The sequence below is a fragment of the Dasypus novemcinctus genome, chromosome 19 (genome assembly GCF_030445035.2).
Source record: "Dasypus novemcinctus isolate mDasNov1 chromosome 19, mDasNov1.1.hap2, whole genome shotgun sequence".
NCBI lineage: Eukaryota > Metazoa > Chordata > Mammalia > Cingulata > Dasypodidae > Dasypus > Dasypus novemcinctus.
The window spans coordinates 22,195,494-22,218,074 of record NC_080691.1 but is presented as its reverse complement, the minus strand read 5'-3'; the positions used below and the strand labels follow the sequence as shown (position 1 = coordinate 22,218,074).

The following is a 22,581-nucleotide window of genomic DNA, read 5'->3' as shown; positions in this document are numbered from 1 at the left end:
TCATGGCTATGGTCCACAACCTCCCTCTCAGCTGCTAATGACCCACCAAGCTGAAAGTCCTGTGTCCCCATCCACATTCTCTACCAGGCCCTGGCAGGGACACTAATAATAAGGCTTGAGAGCAAAAGGGACAATGTAAAGCTGGGCCAGAGGCTGCAAGACAACCAGTTTTCCTGAATAACACAATCTAAGGGTTTGAACTAAAACTGGAGTCCTCAAAAAGGACCAGAGACGGTTGACCAAGATGGAGGCATAAGATGCTCCAGGGTGCCATTCCCCCACAAAGCTGTGAACAACTAGCAAAAGGCCATCTTTCTCAGTACTTTGGAAAACAGTTAGTGTTGCAGTAGCTGGACGAGTGCCAAATCAAGAAAATGCACCTTTAGAAAGCTGGTAGGAGAAGGTCACCAGGCACTTGCTGCCCTCTCTCCCCACCTCCTCCCCGGTATGGATGAAGCCACAGCCTGGGCTCCCACTGTGGGTTCCCGGCCCTGCTGCAGAGGGAGTAGAGAAACCCAAAGGACGAAACTAGGACCAAAGCAAACCCAAACTATGGACGGTAGGATCAGCAATTTATTAATATTCTTCCATCAATGAGGGGGAAAAAAGTATGCTAAGTGAAAGAAATTAGATGCAAAGTACTACATATTGTTAGTGAGTCCCCACCCCCTTGGTGGGCTTATAAACAGACACTCACAAAGAAGACACACAGAAGAAGCTACTTGAGAAAAGAAAAAGAGCTCCATAGATCCCAGAGGAGAGAACTTTGTCATGACAGGGAAGAGGAGAGAACTTTGATCCTGCAGCCCCAGGGAGAGCTAAGCCATTCACCTGATAGTTGGAGCTGAGGAGAACAGAACAGTTGAGCAGCAAAGTCCAGAGAGACCAGGCAGAGACCACCCACCATATTGCTTCAACTGATTTTGGTAAGAAACCAACCTTGAGTTAGACTCTTTAGGGCCTTATAACTGTAAGCTTTTATCCCAAATAAATACCCTTTATAAAAGCACAGTCAGATTTCTGGAACTTTGCATCAGCACCCCTTTGGCTGAGTAAGAGCCTAAGAGACCTGTGGGATACCATCAGGAGTACCAAAATATGCATTATGGGAGTGCCAGAAGAGAAAGAAAAGGAGAAAGCAGTAGAAGGAATTTTGCCTCTTTCAATGATATAATGGTAGAAAATTTCTTAAATTTAATGAAAGACATAAATATGCACATTCAAGAAGCCCAAAGAACCCCGAAGAAGATAAACCCAAAAAGCACCATACCCAGACACATAGTAGTTAAACTGCCAAATGCCAAGAATAAAGAATTCTGAAAGCTCCAAGCAAATACAACATGTTACATACAAGAGAGTCCCAAAAAGAATACATGCTGATTTTTCATCAGAAACCATGGAGGCAAGAAGGCAGTGGATCAAAATAGTTTAAATGCAGAAAGAATTTTGTATCTAGCAAGACTGTCTTTCAAAAATGAGGGGAAGATTGGAGAACTCACACTTCCTGGTTTAAAACTTACTACAAATCTACAAAAATCAAAACAGCATGCTACTGGCACAAGGACAGACATATAGACCAATGGGAGAGAATTGAGAATTCAGAAGCAAATCCTCAGATCTATGGAAACTGTTTTTTCTCAAGGATGCCAAGTCCACTCAATGGGGGAAAGAATAGTCTCTTCAACAAATGATCCTGGGAAATCTAGATGTCCATATACAAAAGAATGAAGGCAGACCCCTACCTCACACCATATATAAAAATTAACTCAAAAGGGAGCAAAGACCTAAATATGAGAAAACTCCTAGGAGAAAACATAGCATCCATCTTCAGAACCTTGGGTTAGGAAATGATTTTTTAGATTTTACATCAAAGCATGAGCAACAACAACAAATATTGACTCCAACAAAATTAAAAACTTTTGGGCACCAAAGAACTTCATCTTGAAAATAAAAAGACAACCTACAGGATGGGAGAAAATATTTGGAACCACATGTCCAAAAATCGTTTAATATCCAGAATATATAAGGAAACCCTAAAACTTAACCACAAAATAACAACCCAATTAGAAAATGGGCAAAAGATTTGAATAGACATTTCTCCAAAGAAGATATACAAGCGGCCAATTAGCACATGAAAAGATGCTCAACATCATTAGCCATTAGAGAAATGCAAAGCAAAACAATGAGATAGCACTTCACAGCCAGTAGACCTGGCTACTATTTAAAAATGGAAAATAAGTGTTGGAGTGAATAGGGAGAAATAGGAACACTCAGTCATTGTTGATGGAATTTAAAATGGCGTAGCCTATGGAAAGAGTTTGGAAGTTCCTCAGAAAATTAAATATGGAATCACTATATGACCCAGCCAATCCCACTTTTAGGTTTATACCCAAAGGAATTGAAAGCTGGGACTCAACCAGATGTCTGCACACAGGGTTCACAGCAGCATTATTCACAATTGCCAGAAGATGGAAGCAACCCAAGTGTCCAGCAACAGAGGAACGGATAAACAACATGTGGTATATATACAATGGAATGTAATTCATTAATAAATTAATAAATAGGACTGAAGTTCAGATATATAAAACAACATGGATGAACCTTGTTAAGTGAAATAAACCAGACAAAAAAGGGCAAAAATTATATGATCTTATTTATAGGAAATTAAGTAGAATACACAAATTCACAGAGTGAGAAACTGGACAGGTTATCAAGAGCTAAAGTCAGGGTAGGAAATGTGGAGTTAATGTTTAATTGGTACAGAGTTTCTGAAAAAGGTTAAAAGGGAAAATTTTCAGGTTGCATATATATATTACTAGAGTTAAACACACACACACACATTGAGCCCTAATGTAAACTATGGGCTATAGTTAATAGTATAAATTTTAAAAATTGTTTCATCAATCTGTAACAATAGTACCACACTAATGCTGATGGTTATAATGGCAAAAACTATGCGTGAATGTGTGTGTGTGTACATGTGCATGGTGGGGAAGGTAAATGGGAGGAACTAAGTATTTCCTGCATGACATTCTGTAAACCTTTAACTTCTCTAGTAAAACAATTTTTTAAAATAAAAAGATCAGGGCAAATTAGTCACCTGATTGCATGAGTCAAAGGGGTTGCCTCGAATTATTAAAACTTAGAAAGCATCAAGAACAAGTTAATCCCCAATCCATGCTGTACATCTAGAAGTGACCAGGGACACTATCAACATTGTAGATGGAACAATTTATCATCCTTAGATTTGTGACCACTTAACAACCCTGCTCTGTATCCCAGCTAGCCTAATTACCAGAGTTGCACCCCTAATTCCCCAGTAAGTTCCCATAGTCCTCTGATTGAAAACCAGTGGACTTGGCTCTTACCAGAATTTCATGAATGACAGTGGAAGAACAGGATCAAGGAGAGGGGCAGGCAGCTAACAAATCAGCAAAGCCAGACATTCCCTGCCACCATGTACCATGACAACGATCCGATGACCATTTCACCTGCACTGCTTTGAGCAGCAGGGCCAAATCACTGGTGGGAGGGGCGAAGGGGGAAGGAACTGACCATTAAGGCCAGCTCACAGGATGTACATATTGGGGGGAGCAGGGGAGGACAAGGAGATGGACGAAACAAGATTAGCAAAAATGTTGTTAAGCGTTAAAGCTGGGTATTGGTAAAAATTGGGCTTGTTAAACTATGTTTGAAATTTTTAATAATAAAATTGGTTTTTTACATTAATAATAAAAAAGAATGTAAATGCTTCTACTAATCCATACCCACCCACCCAAGGCTATTGCCTCCTAGAGAAGAGAAGCGATCGAGTTTGCTGCCTGAAGTAGGAGTAATAAGTCTAGAAACCTACCCGTGTGGTAGCCATTGCTCTAAATGTGCATGACCTTCCATGTGCCTTTTTTGGACAGTAATACTGTCTAGTGGGCTGCTAGAGAGAAGCCTACTCTGCCAGTGTGATTAGTGACAGAGTCCTATTCAAAATGGTTCTTCAGAGATACAGGAGATGGCAACTAGCTGTAGAGAACTGTCTGACAGAACCATCACAGCGTCAAGCAGAGCTTCCGAAATGACTTCTGACCAGGGAAAACTTTCTCACAATCATAACCATTAAAAGGAATGGACTACTGACACGTGAAAATATGCATGAATCTCAAAAGCATTATGCAAGAATGTGAAAGAAGCCAAACACAAAATATTACATACTGTGTGGTTCCATTTATTATATATCATACTATTTTCTATAAAAGGCAAAACTCTGTGCACAGAAATCTGATCACTGGTTGTCATAGGCTGTGGTGGGGGGAGAGGGATTGATTGCAATGAGGCATGAGGAAATTTAGAGGGGTTATATTTTGATTGTAATGATGGTTACATGACTGTATACTCAAAACTCATCAAATTGTACCCTAATAAGTGTACCAATTGTGTAACACTTATAAATTGTATTACTATATCAAATATAAGCATGACTTCTATTAAAAAAAAAGAGAGAAGAGAAGCGAGCTGAGAAAGGCTGTCAGGTGGATGGTCTTTGTGGTTTTGATGGTGTAAATAAGTGTTAAGAAAATGCTAACTACCTGGTAGACCCCAAAACCAGTCTTTCTACCCAGTCTGAATGCAGTTCTGTTTTCCTCTGGCATCTGTTCTCTCTGCAGAGGAACACTGCGATTTCTTACTCCATTCTCTTTACTGCAAACCCTGCAGTGTTACCCAGTACCAGAGGCGGGTAAAAGCATACACTCCCTGCCACCACATGGCACAGACTGTCACCATTTCTCTGCAGTGGATTTTGAGCAGCTCTTACAGGAGTGAAAGGACAGCTGGACATTCTGATCCCCAGAGAAGGACCCAACTGATAAATGTGCACTTATGAAGCATCACGAGGGATTAAACCAATACAAGTTATGGTTCCTTCTAGGCGCTTGTGCTAAGCCAGCTCACATCCTTTCCTACAACAAGATGGAATATAAGTAGAAAAACAAATTAACAAGACATAGTCCCTGGAGGAGAACAGGTTCTGACACATGAAACAGCAGTAAATAGCACAAGACAAATCTATAATTAAGTGTGTAATTAATTTGTAGTGTGGAATTTAGGAAGTGAGATCCATGAAAACTAACTGAAGGAAGGTTTCTGGAAGGAGCTGAGGCCTGAAATAGGTGAAGGATGTAAATGGGTACAATAGTAAAAGGCAGGTATCCCAGCAAGTTAGGGAAGACATGCCAAGGTGGCCCATGAAAGGGTGATGGAGACTGGCTCAATGAGTCTAGAAGCTGTGTGCTAGGAAGGGGTGGAACAAAGGAGGGGACATAGGGAGAGTAAGATTCAGTGGAGGGAACTGAAAGCTGGGCAGGAGAATTTCAATATTTGAGAGAAAGGAAGCAAGGCATGATATAGCCTTGCAGTCCAAAGTCCTGGAAGTTCAAAGCTCGGTCATTTGCCAGTCACATCCCTTTGAGAAAACTTTCTCAAGTTTTCAGTTTCTTTGTTTTCAAAATGAAGATTTGAAGAGATGTCCTCTACTGCTGAAAATCTTTTGCCTGTAGTGGGAAACAGCGAGCCACTGAAGGTTTTTGACCAGAAGAGTGACACGAGAAATGCTGACAGCAGATTACTATGAAGGGTCAGTGGAGGGTCAGAGGCAGAAAGGCTGGAGTAAAATGGCAGCTCACATCTCTGAGGTGACCAATACCTGCAACCCAGTGTCAAGCTAGCCTCTTGTCTCTGCTGCTGCCCACCTAGGCGGTCCTGGGTGGGTGACTTCATCTCACAGGGCATCTGTTTCCTCTTTTCTAAAATGGGTAAATCCTCTGCCTACCTCACAAGATGAGACAACCTTATCAAAGTCCCTAACCCAAAATGCAGCATAAAACAGACAATAAATGCTGGTTTCCTTCCTTCTACAAGACCAGAGAGACATTAGGAAAGAAAAAGCAACAAAACTTGATAAATCCCAAAGTATGAGATGGAAACCAACTGGACTCAACCAACTGGACTCCCATCTACCATATAGGAGATCCAGGGTTCAATGCCCAGGGGCCTCCTGGTGAGGGCAAGCTGGCCCACATGATGAGCCAGCCCATGCTGGAATGCCACCCTGCACAGGAGTGCCCGCCTGTGTGGGAATGCCACCCAGCACAGGAAAGCATCCCCGCACAGGAGTGCCAGCTGACACTGAGAGCTGGTGCAGCAAGATGACACAACAAGAGACACAGAGGAGAGAAAAGAAGAGGTAGCAGAACAGGGAGTTGAGGTGGCACACAACAGTAATCACCCCTCTCCCACCCGGGAAGGTCCCAGGATCAGTTCCCAGGGCTGCCTAATGAGAATATAAGCAGACACAGAAGAACACGCAGTAAATGGACACAGAGAACAGACAACGGGGGGAACGGGAACGGGGGGGTTGTGTGTGTGTGTGAATAAATAACGTAAATCTTAAGGAAAAAAAAGTATGAGGAAAAGGAAGAGTTAAAGGATACTTTGAGGATCCCAGAGCAAGGAGCCAGAGAATAAAGAGTGTAACCAGCAGAGACAGGGAAGTCAAAGGGGGCATCTGATTTTAAGGAGAAAATAACAGGTCCTGCTTTGAGTGCTGGAGTTTGAAAAGACATGGTAGTCAAGAAAAAATGAAGAATGTGTAATTCAAAAGACAAAAGTAGAGTCCAAAAACAATGTAAACTTAGGAGTACTTGACAAGGATGAGAATGATATTTTCCCTGAGAAAGAGTGAATTAAAAGCAAAAGTAGGGAAGCGGACTTGGCCCAGTGGTTAGGGTGTCCGTCTGCCAACACGGGAGGTCCACGGTTCAAACCCTGGGCCTCCTTGACCCATGTGGAGCTGGCCCATGAGCAGTGCTGATGCGTGCAAGGAGTGCTGTGCCACGCAGAGGTATCCCCCGTGTAGGGGAGCCCCACGCGCAAGGAGTGCACCAGGTAAGGAGAGCCGCCCAGCGAGAAAGAAAGTGCAGCCTGCCCAGGAATGGTGCCGCCCACACGGAGAGCTGACACAACAAGATGACGCAAAAAAAAGAAACACAGATTCCCATGCCACAAACAACAACCAGAAGCAGACAAAAAAGAAGATGCAGCAAATAGACACAAAGAACAGACAACCAGGGTGGGGGGATAAATAAATAAATAAATCTTTAAAAGAAAAAAAAAAAAAAAGCAAAAGTTAACAGAGGGCCCAGGCCACATCTCAGAAAACCACCAGAGTTAGCTGGCCAGGAGAAGAAAAGGCAATGAACAGCAAGGGAGGCTTGAGAGAGAAGGTAAAAAAGAGTAGGAATAAGTCTGCTGCTGGTCAGAGAAGCCATGGAAAGGAGTTGGACAACTGTCTCAAAAGCAGCATAAGAAAGAAAAGAGGCTATAGAAAAGACTATTGTAATTACCAATTAAAAAACCACTGATGTCCTTCAAAAGTATCATTTCAGTACACTAGTAGAAGTCACTAAGATACTACAAGGTTAAAGAAGGAAGGAGGAGCAGGTGTAGCTCAATGATTGAGCACCTGCTTTGCATGTACAAGGTCCCAGATTCAATACCTGGTACTTCCTAAAAAATTTTTTTAAAAAAAGGAAGAAGCAAAGGTGAAATGGAGGTCCCAGCACAGGCTTGCTCAGTGAAGACAGAAAGACAATGGCAGATGCAGACACTAGCAAAGTCAATTAAAGGCAAAGGGAATGGGTTAAGCAGAGATGATGAAGAACATAAACACACATTCTGTTCTTAAATGATCCATAAAGATGTCAAACAGCTTCAACAAATAAAAACTACCTTAAAGAAAAAAAGCCTGTCATTGTGGGCAAGGAACAAGAGAAACACTGAAAGAGAAATATTCCAAAGGAAACAAAGAAATTTCCCCAGAATGGAATATTCCACTTACAGAATAAAACCTCTAACCGCTAAAATTCTCTGCTCACAAGAAGATAGCAGTTCTTCTACTAAGCAACTTAATATGCTTAGGCCTGGATGGAAAATCCTGGTTACAGCTCAAGTCTGTCAACCTGGGGCATTTTAAAGTTTTAGGTTGGAGCCCTGGCTGGGGGGTTGTTGCTCACTGTGGTGTAGCTTAGTCACCAGGGGAAGATTTCTACTGGGGCTCACCAACAAGAATCATTATTCCAGACACAGCTTTAGGGTGCAGTAAGTCTTGTTTCCATAAAACCTAACAATCTTGAGGTAGAATTTATAGCTCCCCTAAGGACGTTGTAATCATTTTTAAAGACATCAAAATGGACAGTGGATTTCAAGACAGGCACTAGCTTCTCTTGGAGACATTTCGATTAGCAGACCTGCTGGCGGAATCCAGGACATCTGTATAGCTGCCAGTGAGATGACCGCAATGCCCGTGCAAACTGATAGCTGACTCAGACCACTATCGACAAGAAGCTTGCATAATGAGAGGAGTCTGGGTTTAAAAGAGATATATATATATAAAATCACCATGGAAAACAAGGTTTAATGCACTGGGGGGGGCGGGGGGGGGGAAATCCTGGTTAACAAAGCTTAAAAATACAAAACAAAAACAGAAACAGAAGGTATAGATGGGAAGCGGCTGTGGCTCAATCAGTTGGGTTCCTGTCTACAATATGGGACACTGGGTTCGTGTCCCAGGGCCTCCTTGTAAAAGCAGGCTCATCTGCACACCGTGGAGAGCTGCCTGGCCAGCCAGTGCCATGAAGAGCCAACTCAGCAAGTGACACAACATAAAGGGAGACAAGGAAAAACATAGAAGAGTGCGCATCGAATGGACAGAGAGAGCAGACAACAAGCAAGCCACAAGGGGGGAATAAAAAAAAATCCAATAAAGGGTCATATGGTAAAAAGAAAAGAAAATAATACTATATCTATAAAAAAATTAAAAAAAAAAAAAACAAAAACAGAAACAGAAGTTTTAGAAACCAAAATCTGTCTAAAATTCAGCACCATGACCCTGAATTAAATGCTCTGGGACATGTGGGTACTAGGATCTCGAAGACTAAAATGTGTCTTCACCAAGTCTCAAACAGAGGCTCAATGTGAAAATAAACTGTACTATATTAAAGCGGAAAATCTCATAGCAAAGCCCAAACTTTTTAACTATCAGAAAGCTATGCACCACTGAATAGATGCAAAGGATCTGAATCCAATATAATTCACTCTCTCTATTAAAAACAGCTCAGATTCAACACTCCTACTCTGTGCCAGGCTCTCTGCTGGCTATCCGGACTACAGCAACCACAATGAATATACCTACTCTCGTGAGACCCATGGACTGATCCTGACTACTTTCTTAGCTAAAAATGCACAGAGCAGACGAAAACTTGGATCAAAATTTGACTCTTTATTTGTCCTTGAGCAAACTTTCTCTTTATGGTAAGAGACCAAACAATGTTACCTGGATTCACAGTACGGGAAACAAACATTAAACCAATAACCACACAAATTATGAATTCTGGGGTAGTTAAGTACTATACAGGAAAGGATACGCTGCTATAGGCAAACATACCAGGAAGAACCAATTCAGTCATGGGGAGATCAGGGAAGGTTTCCCTAAGAAAATGCCCCTAAGGCTGGGCTCAGAAGAGAAAGAGAAGTTAGCCAGGTAAAGAAGGGAGGAAGGAGGGACAGCAATCCCAACTGTAATGCTGCAGAATTAGGTGAGAATCAGTCATACTTTAACACAGGGGTTCTTAACCTTTTCTGTTCCACGGACCCCTTTGCCAGTCAGGCGAAAAGAATACTACTGTAACTTACTTATTGCATATATTCCGAAGTGAAGGAAATGCTAGATTTCAGTTAGAAGCCAGAGAAAATAAAGATAATAAGTTGATTTTTTTCAATTCAAGCTCACGGACCGCCTGAAATCTTTCCACAGATCTGTTGGGGGCCCATGGATCCCTGGTTAAGAACCCCTATTTTAACATGTCCAAAATGAAAGCTGATTGTCTTTCCCCAAACCTGTCCTCCAAGCCTTCCCCATCTAAGTAAATGGCAACTCCACTGTATCTGTTGCTTCAGCTAAACACTTTTATCTTATCCTTGACTCAGTTCTGTCATACCATGCAACCTGTCAATGCTACTTCCAACCACTATCAATTCTATCTTCAGAATATATCTAGAACCCAATCACCTCCACTGCCACTGCCCTGGGTCCAAGCCACCACCATTTCTCCTGCTTAAATTATTATTACAGTCTGCCTACTGGTCTCCCTGTATCTACCCTCCACTTCCAGACTGTCCTCCACACGGCAGCCAGGGTGACCATGTCACTCTTCTGTGCAATCCCCTCCACAAGCATCCCATCTTATTCCAAACAGCCAAAGGCCTTCTCCTGACCCACCAAGCCCATGGGGATCTGACCACTCCACTCCAGCTCCATGTACCTTTCCCTCCTGTCCACTCCACTTCAACAGCACCAGCCTGTGTGCTGATTGTGGAACATACTAAGTATACCCCCTGTTCACTTGCCTGGAATATTCTTCCTGAGATTAGCTGTATGGCTTGCTCCCTCGTTTCCTTTAAGTTTCTGCTCAAAGGCCACCTTGTCAGAGAAGCCTATGTCAAACAGTCATGTCCCATCAGCACTCCCTTTTCCCCTTACCATACTTTGTTTTTTTTCCAGGGTACTCAACACCAGTTCAGGCACTGGATATTTACCTGTTTCTTTGCTTACTATCTCTTCCAAATGACTATAAGCTCCATAAGGATAAGGACTTTGATCTGGTCAGGCATTCCCAGAACCCAGAACAGAACATGGCATATAGTATGTATTTAATTAATATTTGCTGAATGAAGGAATGAATCACTGCGTGATTACCTACTCATGATAGTAGATAATCATGAGTATCTACTCTCTTGGGGAAACATCTTTGGGACATCTGCTCAAGTGCCTACAATCCTCACCTCTGAGAACTATTCTTCCCTAAACAGGGTGATCCACGGCAGGCATCATTGTTCTATGTGATACTGTGCTTGGCACTGCTTTTTGAATCAGGGATGGACAGCATCTGAACCAGTGAGAATCTCTCTCTGAGACTTTGGTATAGAGACAAAAGCTGTTCATTTCAATAAGGTTTGAAAGTAAGAAGCACAGAAATCAGCCTGAAGGAAAAGAAGAATGAAGCAGATGTGTGAGAAGCAGAGCTCCTAGAGAGAGGGGAGTGTGATGGAGAAGGAGGGTAAAGGGAAAGAGTGAAGGCCAAAGGACTGTTAGCAGCAAGATCCCCACCCTCCCCTTGGGCCCTGCAGGCAGACACAGTGCCCAGGCTTGCCCATGGTGCCCCTGGCAGCTCAGGCTTAGAGGGCTCAAAGGGGGAAACAGGTACAGAGAGAGGGCAAATACACCTTTTTTGTAGCCATGTGATACGCACCCTACCATGATACGCAATGGCCAACTCAGGTTTCCGGTAATATGCACATCACAGGTACAAAATTACAAGATCATAACCTGTCTTTATTTATTCAGAGCCAGTCTCATTTGAGTAGAATTTTATTTCATCCTAACAAATCTGGAATTTATCTGCCTCTTTACATGCATGAGTAGAAATATGCAGGAGACTCTGATATATTTACACAGAGCAGAAATGGACAAATTTTAGGAAAAATTAAAGACTTGTGTCTACAACATCTCGAACATACAACATATCCTAGAATAAAAATCATTAACTTGCATTTATTTCAGGAGCAAAGGAGAAAAGAACCAAAAAGCTTCACAAGAGACTTCATATTTTAAGATGTGTCAGAAGCAAAAGTAACTTGTATTATTTTTATAGTTTATAAGCAAAACATGGCATTTTACAGAAAACCAGGAAATAGGCATAGAAACACACATACCACAGCTGTCAGAGTTAACTTATCAATGGCATTACAATTTAGAACTCTCATTCATTTTAAAGACTACCCATGTATACTGTAAAAAGGAATCGATCCCAAATATGTCACCTTCTGGAAAAAAACTAAGGTACAGTCTCTAAAATAATAAGGCCTTGCTGCTGTGGACCAAACTTCATCTTCAGAGGATTTAGAATACAATGAGTCATTGCTTTCAAGTATCTACATTTTTCTATAATGGTTTATTCTGCTCTAAGCTTTATTCCCACAGCCCCAACCTTAAAAGGCATTTTCAAAAGTTGAATGTATTTGAGAAGCAGGTACATAAGAGGTCTATAATGCAGGCCATTAGCTATTGAGATGTAGCTTCATTGTAAATTAAACATTAATGTCCTGATTTAGTGCATGACAATTTTGCCACCTCCACGGAGAACTTGTAGAGTACAAATATGATCTTGTTTTTATCCATTTCCACCTAAAGTTGGTTTTTCCCCTTCTTGGTGTTAATAATGTGTAAGAGATGACTTGAATTTGATTGTCACATAGTGAGACCATCAGGTCAACACTTAGAAGTAACCCGCTTTCTCTATGGTCAGAGAAGTTAAGCTAGAAGTTTCTTCTCAGATCTCACCTTGACATCATCCAGGGGATCATGAAAATCATCCCTACTGCTACGTGCTCTTTGGGAAAGTCTGATTCTGTTTCCAAAATTAAATATTGCCCTAATTGAACCTAGTTTTATCTGTACCAGATACCCACCTCAGTTACAGTAATTTCCAAAAAACGCATAGTTATTTAAAAAAAAATAAGTCATTTATGCAAATAATCACCTCAAAGGAAGTGTAACATTAAAATGGGGTCTGAATTACAAAATACTTCACTATTTCTTATATTTAACAGATGATAATTGATGTCCTTCAGTTTTAAGTAAAAATGGTATGTCATAAACTCTAAATATACTAACCAAAATCATGTATGATAAAAGTTAAAAATGGGGAAACGGACTTGGCCCAGTGGTTAGGGCATCCGTCTACCACATGGGAGGCCCATGGTTCAAACCCCGGGCCTCCTTGACCCGTGTGGAGCTGGCCCATGCGCAGTGCTGATGCACGCAAGGAGTGCCGTGCCACGCAGGGGTGTCCCCCCATAGGGGAGCCCCACGCACAAGGAGTGCACCCGTAAGGAGAGCCGCCCAGTGCAAAAGAAAGTGCAGCCTGCCCAGGAATGGCGCCGCCCACACTTCCCATGCCCCTGACGACAACAGAAGCGGACAAAGAAACAAGACGCAGCAAATAGACACAGAGAACAGGGCGGGGGCGGGGGGAATTAAATAAATAAATAAATCTTTTTTTTTTAAAAGTTAAAAATGAATAACCATTTTTGTAACATGACACATAAAAAAAAGTTAATAATAGCAAAAATAAGAAAAGATGCATGCACAATGCTATTCAATGATGTTGGAAATACATTTGGAAACCATCCAAATGCCCTTCACTGGATGAATAAACTATGGTGCAGCCACACAGTGGAGTTCTATGCAGTAAAAAAGGAATGAGACTATTACTGGATATTACGATGGTATGATGTCCAAGACAATGAAAAGAGCAATGGAGGGAAAAAAGTATATGAAGTACGCTACTGCTTATCTAAGAAAGAGTGGGAATATGGAAATATGTACTTACTTATTTATATGTTTTAAATATAAGATAAACCATAACTTTTAAAAACAATGGTTATAAATGTGGGGAGGAAAGGACAGGGCTAGAAGCTGGACTTCTTTGAGTATACCTTGTTTAATGGATTTGAATATGGAATAAAAATCAATATTTTATATAATTATAAACAAAATTTACTTGAAATAGATTTCTAAAGTTCAAACTAAAATGAAACAAATAACCTATCTGTATATCTAGTTACTGTATAAGCACACAGAGGAGAACTATTACAAATGACTTTAAAGCACAGTAATTTGACAACACCTCTCTAGAAGGATCTAGGCCAAGAATTAAAAAAATAAATCCTGGAAAAAATTACTAAATTATTTTCAATAATCATATCATTGGGCGTAGTATAAGTCTTGTTATTTTGAAGCTGTTATATGTGCAATTTGGGATAAAGGAATGGCTTTGAGAAGTAGGATTTAGGGCATGGGAGAAAGGAGATACGAAAGTAAGATTGGGAAAGTAAACGTGGCTCAACTGATAGAGCATCTGCCTACCATATAGGAGGTCTAGGGTTCGATACCTAGGGCCTCTTGGCCCATGTGGTGAGCTGGCCCACGTGCAGTGTGGCCGTGTGCAAGAAGTGCCATGCCACGCAGGGGTGGTCTCCCCGTCTAGAGGTGTCCCATGTGCAAGGAGTGCACCCTATGTGAAAAAAGCACAGCCCGCCCAGGAGTGGCACCGCATACACGGAGAGCTGACAGCAAGATGATGCAACAAAAAAAGAGACACAGATTCCTGGTGCTGCCTGACAGTAATGTAAGCTGATGCAGAAGAACACACAGTGAATGGACACAAAGGACAGACAAAGGGAGAGAAATAAATAAAAAATAATTTAAAAAATTAAAAAGTAAGATTGATAAGGTTAGTAAAAACCCTGAAGTCCTGATGTGAATTGGAAATATGAGTTAACTCTATGTATTTTATTTCAAGAAAAAAATATCTATATCTATCTATCTATATATATCTCTAGCTCCTGCCATGAAGAAGGCCTACAAACAATAATCAACCTAGAAGCAATGAACAACCCTGGTGCCCAGATGTAGTTTCTAAATACCACTTACCACAAAAGGGAATAAAGAGTAAGAAAGAAAGGGAGGGAAGGAGAAAATGAGAATAAGAAAAGCGAACTAACTTCTAGGACAAATGACCAATTCTAGTTCTGACACAGATAATGTATAACCCTGGAATAACTTATCACACCAGAAAGTAAGGAATCTAGCCCAGACTACTAGTGTTATATAAGAAAGATTAGAAGTCAACTTGCAGAGGCTCACACTGGCCCAATTAGGACAATCTGAGCAACAAAAATGATAATAAATGACATCAAATGTCTTAAAATCTGTGAGTTAATAATGATACAAAAAAAAAACAGACCAGAACACACACAAAAATTGAGAGTGCTATTATGTAAACTGCTTAGTAAAAAGGAAAGAATGGAACATTTACTCTTCCTTGGTGACAGGAAGCTTCTCTTTATAGAAATATTCCAGCTAATGATAAAATTAGAATATCACTATTTTACAATTCCTTATGAAGCAATGAATCTAGGTAATAATTATCAGTTACTGCTAACAAAGCAAAAAGAGAAACAACAGGATATGTGTAGAATATCCTCACATCCACACATATGCGATCTTGCTAAAAACACTGAGTCTCATAAAGTCTCTAGATTTATCAACTTACAAGAAATACAAAGTACTGAGAAACATTAATCTTTACCACAGAGATGTAGTCAACAAAATCCAGACCATAAGTAGATCTCAGGACAAAGGACCTACTTTCTTCATTAACAAAAATAAAACCAAAAAACAAGAAAGAGAGAGAGGAAGGGAATGAAAAGATTAAGAGAGACAAGATTCTCTTAAAAAGAGAGATATTTACAATACCTATTAAGAAACCACAATATGTGGAGTTTATTTGAATCATAAGTCAACAAGCAAATTTTTAAAATTTATAAGATAATTGGCAATCTGAACAATGACTGATGAATTTCTTTTATCTTTTATAAGATGTGGTAATATTAATAGTTACTTGGTTAATTTTTTAAGGATTCCTTATCTTTTAGAAATATATACTGAAATGTTTATTAATAAAATAATAGGATGCCTGGGATAACTGATAAAGTAGATAATGCCACATGAGGGGAGGGTGTCCTTTATATGAATTTATGTTTATATAAGTTTGACGTATTCCTAATTAAGATAGGGGGAGGGAAGCAGATGTGCCTCAAACAGTTGGGTGCCCACATACCACATGGGAGGTCCCGGGTTCAGGTCCCAGTGCCTCCTAAAAGAAGAAGTGCAGACACCGCCCCCATCACAACAAGCTAGATATTGCCCCACTGCAACGAGCAGATTCTACAAGCCAGCACACACCACAATCCACAGGGAGCAGATGAGGCTCAGGCTGTTGGGCACTCGCCTCTCACGTGGGAGGTCCCGGGTTTGGTTCCCGGTGCCTCCTGGAGAAGGCGAGCAAACAATGAGCAGACAAATGAGAGAACCATCTGGGGGAGAAGGGAATAAATAAAGTAAATAAATAGATCTTTAAAAAAAGAAAGATGGGAAAAAACATAGCACTTTCCCAACTCAAACAAGCTACGTGTGTGTGTGTGTGTGTGTGTGTATCAATCAGGTGAAAAGTAACTGGATATGTGTTAATATTAAAGAATTATTGTTACTATTTTTAGGTGTGATAATGGGATTGAAAAAAGAGTCCTCATCTCTTAGAGATACATAATGAAATATGTCTGAGATTTGCTTCAAGATAAACCAGGACTGGGAAAGCAAGTGGGGTGCTGTTAAAAATGATTGGCTAATGGCCCACTGGGTAGACTGTGGGAGAGTGTGGGCTATGATGTGGACCATTGACCATGAGGTGCAGCGGTGCTCAGAGATGTATTCACCAAATGCAATGAATGTCTCATGATTATGGGGGAGGTTGTTGTTATGGGGGGAGGAGTGGGGTGAGGGGGATGGGGGGTAATGGGGACCTCATATTTTTTTAAAGTAACATTAAAAAAATAAAGACAAAAAAAAAGATTGGCTAATATCTAAAAAAAAAACCCCAAAACTGCTAAATAATAAATAATTGTGCAAGAAAAGTCAGAAATAGCAGCTATGTACAGCAGGGGAAAAACAGAGAAATTGAGAGGAGAAGAATTTTCTTGTTTACTTGTCTGTTTTTGGGTTTTGTTTTGTTTATTATTATTATTGAAATAATGAAAATGCTCTAATAATTGAAGTGACGAATGTACAACTATGTGCTTATACCAAATACCATTGAATATACATTTTGGATGAATTGTATGCTTTATTAATATGTACCAATAAAACTGATGCAAAAAAAAAAAAAGTGATTGCCCAGGGGAGCAGCTGTAGCTCAGTGGTTGAGCAGCTGCTTCCTATGTATGAGGTCCTGGGTTCAATCCCCAGGGCCTCCTAAAAAACATATAAAAATTTTAAAACTTTAAAAATTAAAATGATTGGCCATACAAAACTTATTGAAGTTCGGTGAAAGGTATATTGCTGTAGTTATACTATTCTCTATGCTTTTTTTGTATATATTTGAAATTCTCCAAGTTAAAAATTGTATTCAAATCTTGATGTCAGGTTTCTATTACAGAATTTGTGTACCCACCCATCTTAGCTCATGAGGTTTTATGAAGACCAAATGAGATGAAAGTAATGAAATGAATATACTGAAGTGAATGTTATGCAATGCTGCCTTTTATTATCCAGGCAGCCAGGGCAGAATCCAGAAAGCAGTGAACTTGCTCTGACTCATGCGCACCACCATGTTTTCAGGGACGCTCATCAGCACTGTTTTCTCTCTCCTCAAATTAGAAATTCTGACCATCTTGTTCACCAAGGTATCCTCAGGGCCTAATCCGATGCCTAGTATATAGCTGGTGTTTAAAAAATAGGTTTTTGAATAAAAGAATAAACCTGAGTTCAAGTCCCTGTTCAGCAAGGTTGAGCAAGGACTGTGAATTTTCTATTTTGTACCCATTTCCAGTCTGGAATTCAGTCATTAAAAGGTATAGAGGTTGGATGATTTACTTGAAGCCTCCTGAGTCTTGGGCTCCTCATCTATAAAGTGGAAAGAATCTCTGTCTCATCAAGTTGTTCTGACATGTGGCCAAAAGGACTTCATTTGCCCACTCATTCATTCATTCTCATAAATATCTGCAAATTCTAAAGTCCTATGAAAGTATGGAATAACTATTCCCATAAGCAGGGTAGTAATAAGATGACATAGTTAGCTATTTACATTATTTACGTTACATTAGCTAACATAAATACTCATTTAACCAACATCTAAGGCGCTTATGTTGCATGTCAAGCACTGTGCTACGTACTGGGGTTAACTATGAAGGTAAATATGCCACAGTCCTTGTTTTTCAGGAACTTTTCTGTCAAATGGACAAGGAAAGAAAAAGATGGTATCAACTGGTAAGTGGTATACCAGAGTGTAACAGGAACATAGTAAATTTTTACTTATTCAGAGCAATAAAGCTATAGGTTCTTTCTAAAGGCCCCCAGTGAATGCTAAAATTCTTCTAAAAGAATTAGATCCTTTTTTCTGTTTGTTTGTTGTTGTGTTTTGGTTTCTGTTTGTTTGTTTTTGCCAGCAGTCTAAACTACAAGTGCCAAATCATCCATTTAATATTAACTGACAAGTCTCTTTTCTCAGAGCACAATGTCCTTCTATTTAAAAGAAGACCCTTTAGCAACTTGTTCCTTGTCAATCAATGACAAAACTAAAAATAGATGTCAGAGGGCTGATGTGACATAGAGGCTGAGCACTGACTTCCCACATACAAGGTCCCAGGTTCAATCCCCAGCCCTGGTACCTCAAAAACAAAGGATGCCAGATCCATCTTTCAGACCCAATTCCAAAGACAAGACCAACTTCTCTTATATTAAAAATAGGACTTAATAACTCTTTTTAAGAAAAAATTTTGAAGATTGTGGGAAGATGGCAATGGACTAAGAGGTAGAGCTGAATACTCACATAAAAACAATAAAGAAAGAGCCAAAAGCAGTCCAAGGAACCTGCTTTGGGGGTCAGCAGACCAGGACAGTGCTACACTACTCCCAGGAGGGTAAGGGACAGAGGGACAAAGAAGCCCGGAATGACAAGTGTGAGTTACCAAGCCCCCATAGCAGACAGGAAGGGATCCCCTCCCCCATCCCCAAGATATTAAAAAATTTTAATAACTTACCTCAAATTCTTCCCAAAAGCCTTGTTTGACTTTATCTGTGGTCTCAGCTAATTTGCTTAGTTCTCGAACGCGGCTTTCTATTTCAGCAGCATTGATACGAGTTGTGTTGAGGGGCTAATCGAATTCAGCAATTGGTGTGAAATAAAGAAAACATTAAAGAAAAAAGACTTCTATGTTGGTATTCATAAAGACAAGGCCAGGGGATCCATAAGACACAGTAGTTCACAATAAAGGCTTTCAAAAAGTTTCACTTTCTTTTCTGTTTTGTCAGGAAATGTATCTTTCTTCAATCTCCACATAAACTTTGCTCTGCTGATATAAATTTAGACCTATTTTCTTTATAAATATATATGACATTATTTAAAGAGATGATATCATTTGCCAGTAAGTCATAATGGCACATTTTAAACATAGCTATAATTCCAAAATGAGTGAATGTAATCACATAAAGGTAATGAAAGGTGATCTTTGGTGGAATTTGGCAAAAACTTGGTCTCAAAACTCAAAAGGGCCTTTTGGAGCTACCCATGGAGATAGTCATGGGTGAAATGATATAACATCTGTAATCTATTTCCAAATAATATAGAAGCAGCACAGAAGGTAGAAGTATAAATGAAACAGGATCTGATGAATTCACGATGATTGACCTCCATGTACCTACCACCCAGTTACTCCTGTATGTTTGGAATATTCTACATTAGGAGTTTCAACACTCAGAAAGGAGATGGAGTTTTGGCTTACCTGCTTGAGCTGTAGTACCGTGCCTAATGTTTCCACCATGGGATTCTTCTTGTAGTGCTCCACGAGATCTGTCAAAGAATCAAACCGTTCTCCTCCACCAACATCATATTTCAGTTCCTTTTAAGACCAAAAAAAAAAAAAAAGATGTTCATTGCCTTTTATGTTAAACTACTGTTTTCCCCAACTGAAGTACAGAGACAAACTTAACCCACAAATGTAAAGATCAAACAGCTGGAGACATACAGTTAAAAGTAAGTCACAGAGGGAAGCAGCTGTGGCTCAATCAGTTGGGCTCTCGTCTACCATATGGGAGGCCCTGGGTTCGTGTCCCAGGGCCTCCTTGTGAAAACAGACTCGCCCACACACTGTGGAGCCGCCTGGTCCACAGGTGCTGTGGAGAGCTGACTCAGCAAGGTGATACAACAAAAAAGGGAGACAAGCAAAAACACAGAAGTGCGCGCAGCGAATGGACACAGAGCAGACAGCAAGCAAGCTGCAAGGGGGGAGGTGAAATAAAATAAACAAACACAGAAGAACGCACAGCGAATGGACAGAGAGCAGAGAGCATGGAAAAAGCCACAAAAGGTGTGTGTGTGTGGGATATATATATATATATAAAGTAAGTCACAGAGATGACAAAAAATATAGAGACAAATCCAGTAAGAAAGAGCTCACTGCAAGGGGTAAGAAGATCTAAATAAGTATCCAATATTTACTGGTTCGCAAAAGTTTCTCCTTCCTAAATTAACTAAAGAGTTAAAGAAATAAAACAAAACAGAATTTTTTACTATATTTATTTACACCATAGGCCAAGTTACTATAAATAAAGCTACTAAATAGAAGGAAAATAATTATTTTCTTCTGACGAACACTGAACTCCAAGGCTGGTTCAAGGCATTTAAGGAAATCTCTGTCCAATCATTAACTGACCACTAAGTTACTAAGCAGACTTCAGTGGGCACAATTGACAAAGAGACTTAACAAAATTCACAGTCCAGGAAAAGTCACCAAATAAACAAACAGCAACAACAACTACAACAACAGATCCTGGGAAGAGGAGGCTTCTAATTTCTAGAGTTGCTACATTATTTAATATGTCCAGTTTCCAAAAAATTATGAGCATGCAAAGAAACAGGTATGTCCCATACACAGGAAAAAAAGCAGTCAACAGAAACTGTCCTGGAGGAAGCCAAAACACTGGACTTACTGGACAAAGATTTTAAATCAGCTAGTATAAATATATTTAAAGAACTAAAAGAAACCATGTTTTAAAAAATTAAAAGAAAATGAATATATGTCAATAAAACTGCTTAATGAGCAAATAACTATTGTGCAAGAATAGCCAGAAATAGCAGCTAAGTACAGCAGGGGAAACAGAAAGAGATTGAGAGGTAAAGAATTTTCTTGTTTGTCTCGTTTTTTTTTTTTTAATAATTATTGTTATTGAAATAATAAAAATGTTCTATTAACAATTAAGTGATTAATGCACAATGATATTATACCAAATACCATTGATTGTACACTTTGAGGATGAACTGTATGCTTTATTAATATGTATTAATAAAATTGATCTGTTTAAAAGAAATTAAAATAAAGTATGAGAATGATGTTTCACCACGCAGAGAATATCACAAAAACTTATATATGAATGGTCATAGCAGCATTGTTCATAATCACCAATAAGTAGAAACAATCAAACTGTGCATCAACTGATAAATGGATAAACAAAATGAGGTATATATCCATGTAAGGAATATTATTCAAAAATAAAAAGGAATGGAGTATTGACACATGCTACAACATGGATGAACCTTGAAAACATAAATGAAAGAAGCCAGACATAAAAGGCCATGTATCATATGTTTCCATTTATGAAATGTCCAGTATAGACAAATACACAGAGACAGAAATTAGATTAGTAGTTTCCAGGAGCTACAATGGTGGGAAAGAAGAGGGGGATAGGGAATGACTGTTAATGTGTATGGGGTTTCTCTTATTTTTTAATTTTTAATTTTTAAATTTTTATAGGGTTTCTTTTTGGGGTGATGAAAATATTAATCTTGATGGTTGCACAACTTTGTGAATATACCGAAAAACACTAAATTGAATACTTAAAAAATTTTATGGTATGTGAATTATATCTCAATAAAGCTGTTATTAAACTTTTTTATTAAAAAAACTAAAGCCTAATGATTGTACACTTTGGATGGATGCTTTATTAATTTGTATCAATAAAATTGACTCATAAAAGAAAAACAAAAAAGACAAACTAGAGCACTAAGTGGTCAGACAGTTTCTATTAGGAATCTATGTGAAAAGTTCAATTTTTTGATTGAGTCACCACATTAAAATGAAGAAATACTGAGTTCAGTTCTCCCAGCCTTAGTACAGGGTCTCTAAAATATGCAGACCAGACTGCAACAATCATAAGAAAGAGCTGAGACTCTGAGGCTTCACTCTAGAAACTAAGACTTGGAGGCAGACTCCAGGTGCAATCAAACATAAATAGACTAGGCCTGCAAGGAAGACATGGTGCAATAAGGCATGATTTAGTCTGTCAGAGATAGACTGGAAATAAATAATTTAATAGAGTTTTGAAGTGATGAAACACTTTACTAAAAGTGTAGAAACCCTTGATTAAATGAGCAAAGAAACTGACTTTGTACATAATAGTGTCCAGTTTCTCCCAGTAGAGAAATCATCCAAAGAAGATATTTTGCCAGACTCATTGTTTAACTGGGACTTACCTGACAGCGAATCATAACGTGGGTCACTTTAGACTTGCCATCATTGCTCTCTCCTTTGTCATCACCAGTGCGGACAGAGAGAACAAAATCTCCAGGGTGGCTCTGGCTCTCTCGTACAAGAAAGCTACCATGTTTTCCTTTCTCAGTTAATAATTTCTCTGCTTCTTTCCCAGAAAGGTGTCCATGAAACCACCTAAATTTTAAGAAATGAACAGTAGATCTGCCATGGGTTCCCAACATTCTTCCACAAAACAACCATACATAGTACAACTGAACACAATTTAAAAACATACATATCCCTCCAAGGGATCAATTGATTGCTAAG

At 39.5% G+C, this 22,581-nt stretch overlaps 1 protein-coding gene across 2 annotated transcripts in view; it reads right to left on the bottom strand.

The window, feature by feature from the left end:
- The window catches only part of PTPN11 (protein tyrosine phosphatase non-receptor type 11), a 123,470-nt gene that overhangs the window by 51,324 nt on the left and 49,565 nt on the right, over window positions 1–22,581 (bottom strand). For both annotated transcript variants that reach the window (XM_004448177.4, XM_012528101.4), the window contains exons 4-6: window positions 22,257–22,449; window positions 19,510–19,626; window positions 18,769–18,882 (exon numbers count right to left, since the gene is read on the bottom strand). In XM_004448177.4, coding sequence (XP_004448234.1) covers window positions 18,769–18,882; window positions 19,510–19,626; window positions 22,257–22,449 — 424 coding nt within the window. The remainder of the gene's footprint in view (window positions 1–18,768; window positions 18,883–19,509; window positions 19,627–22,256; window positions 22,450–22,581) is intronic.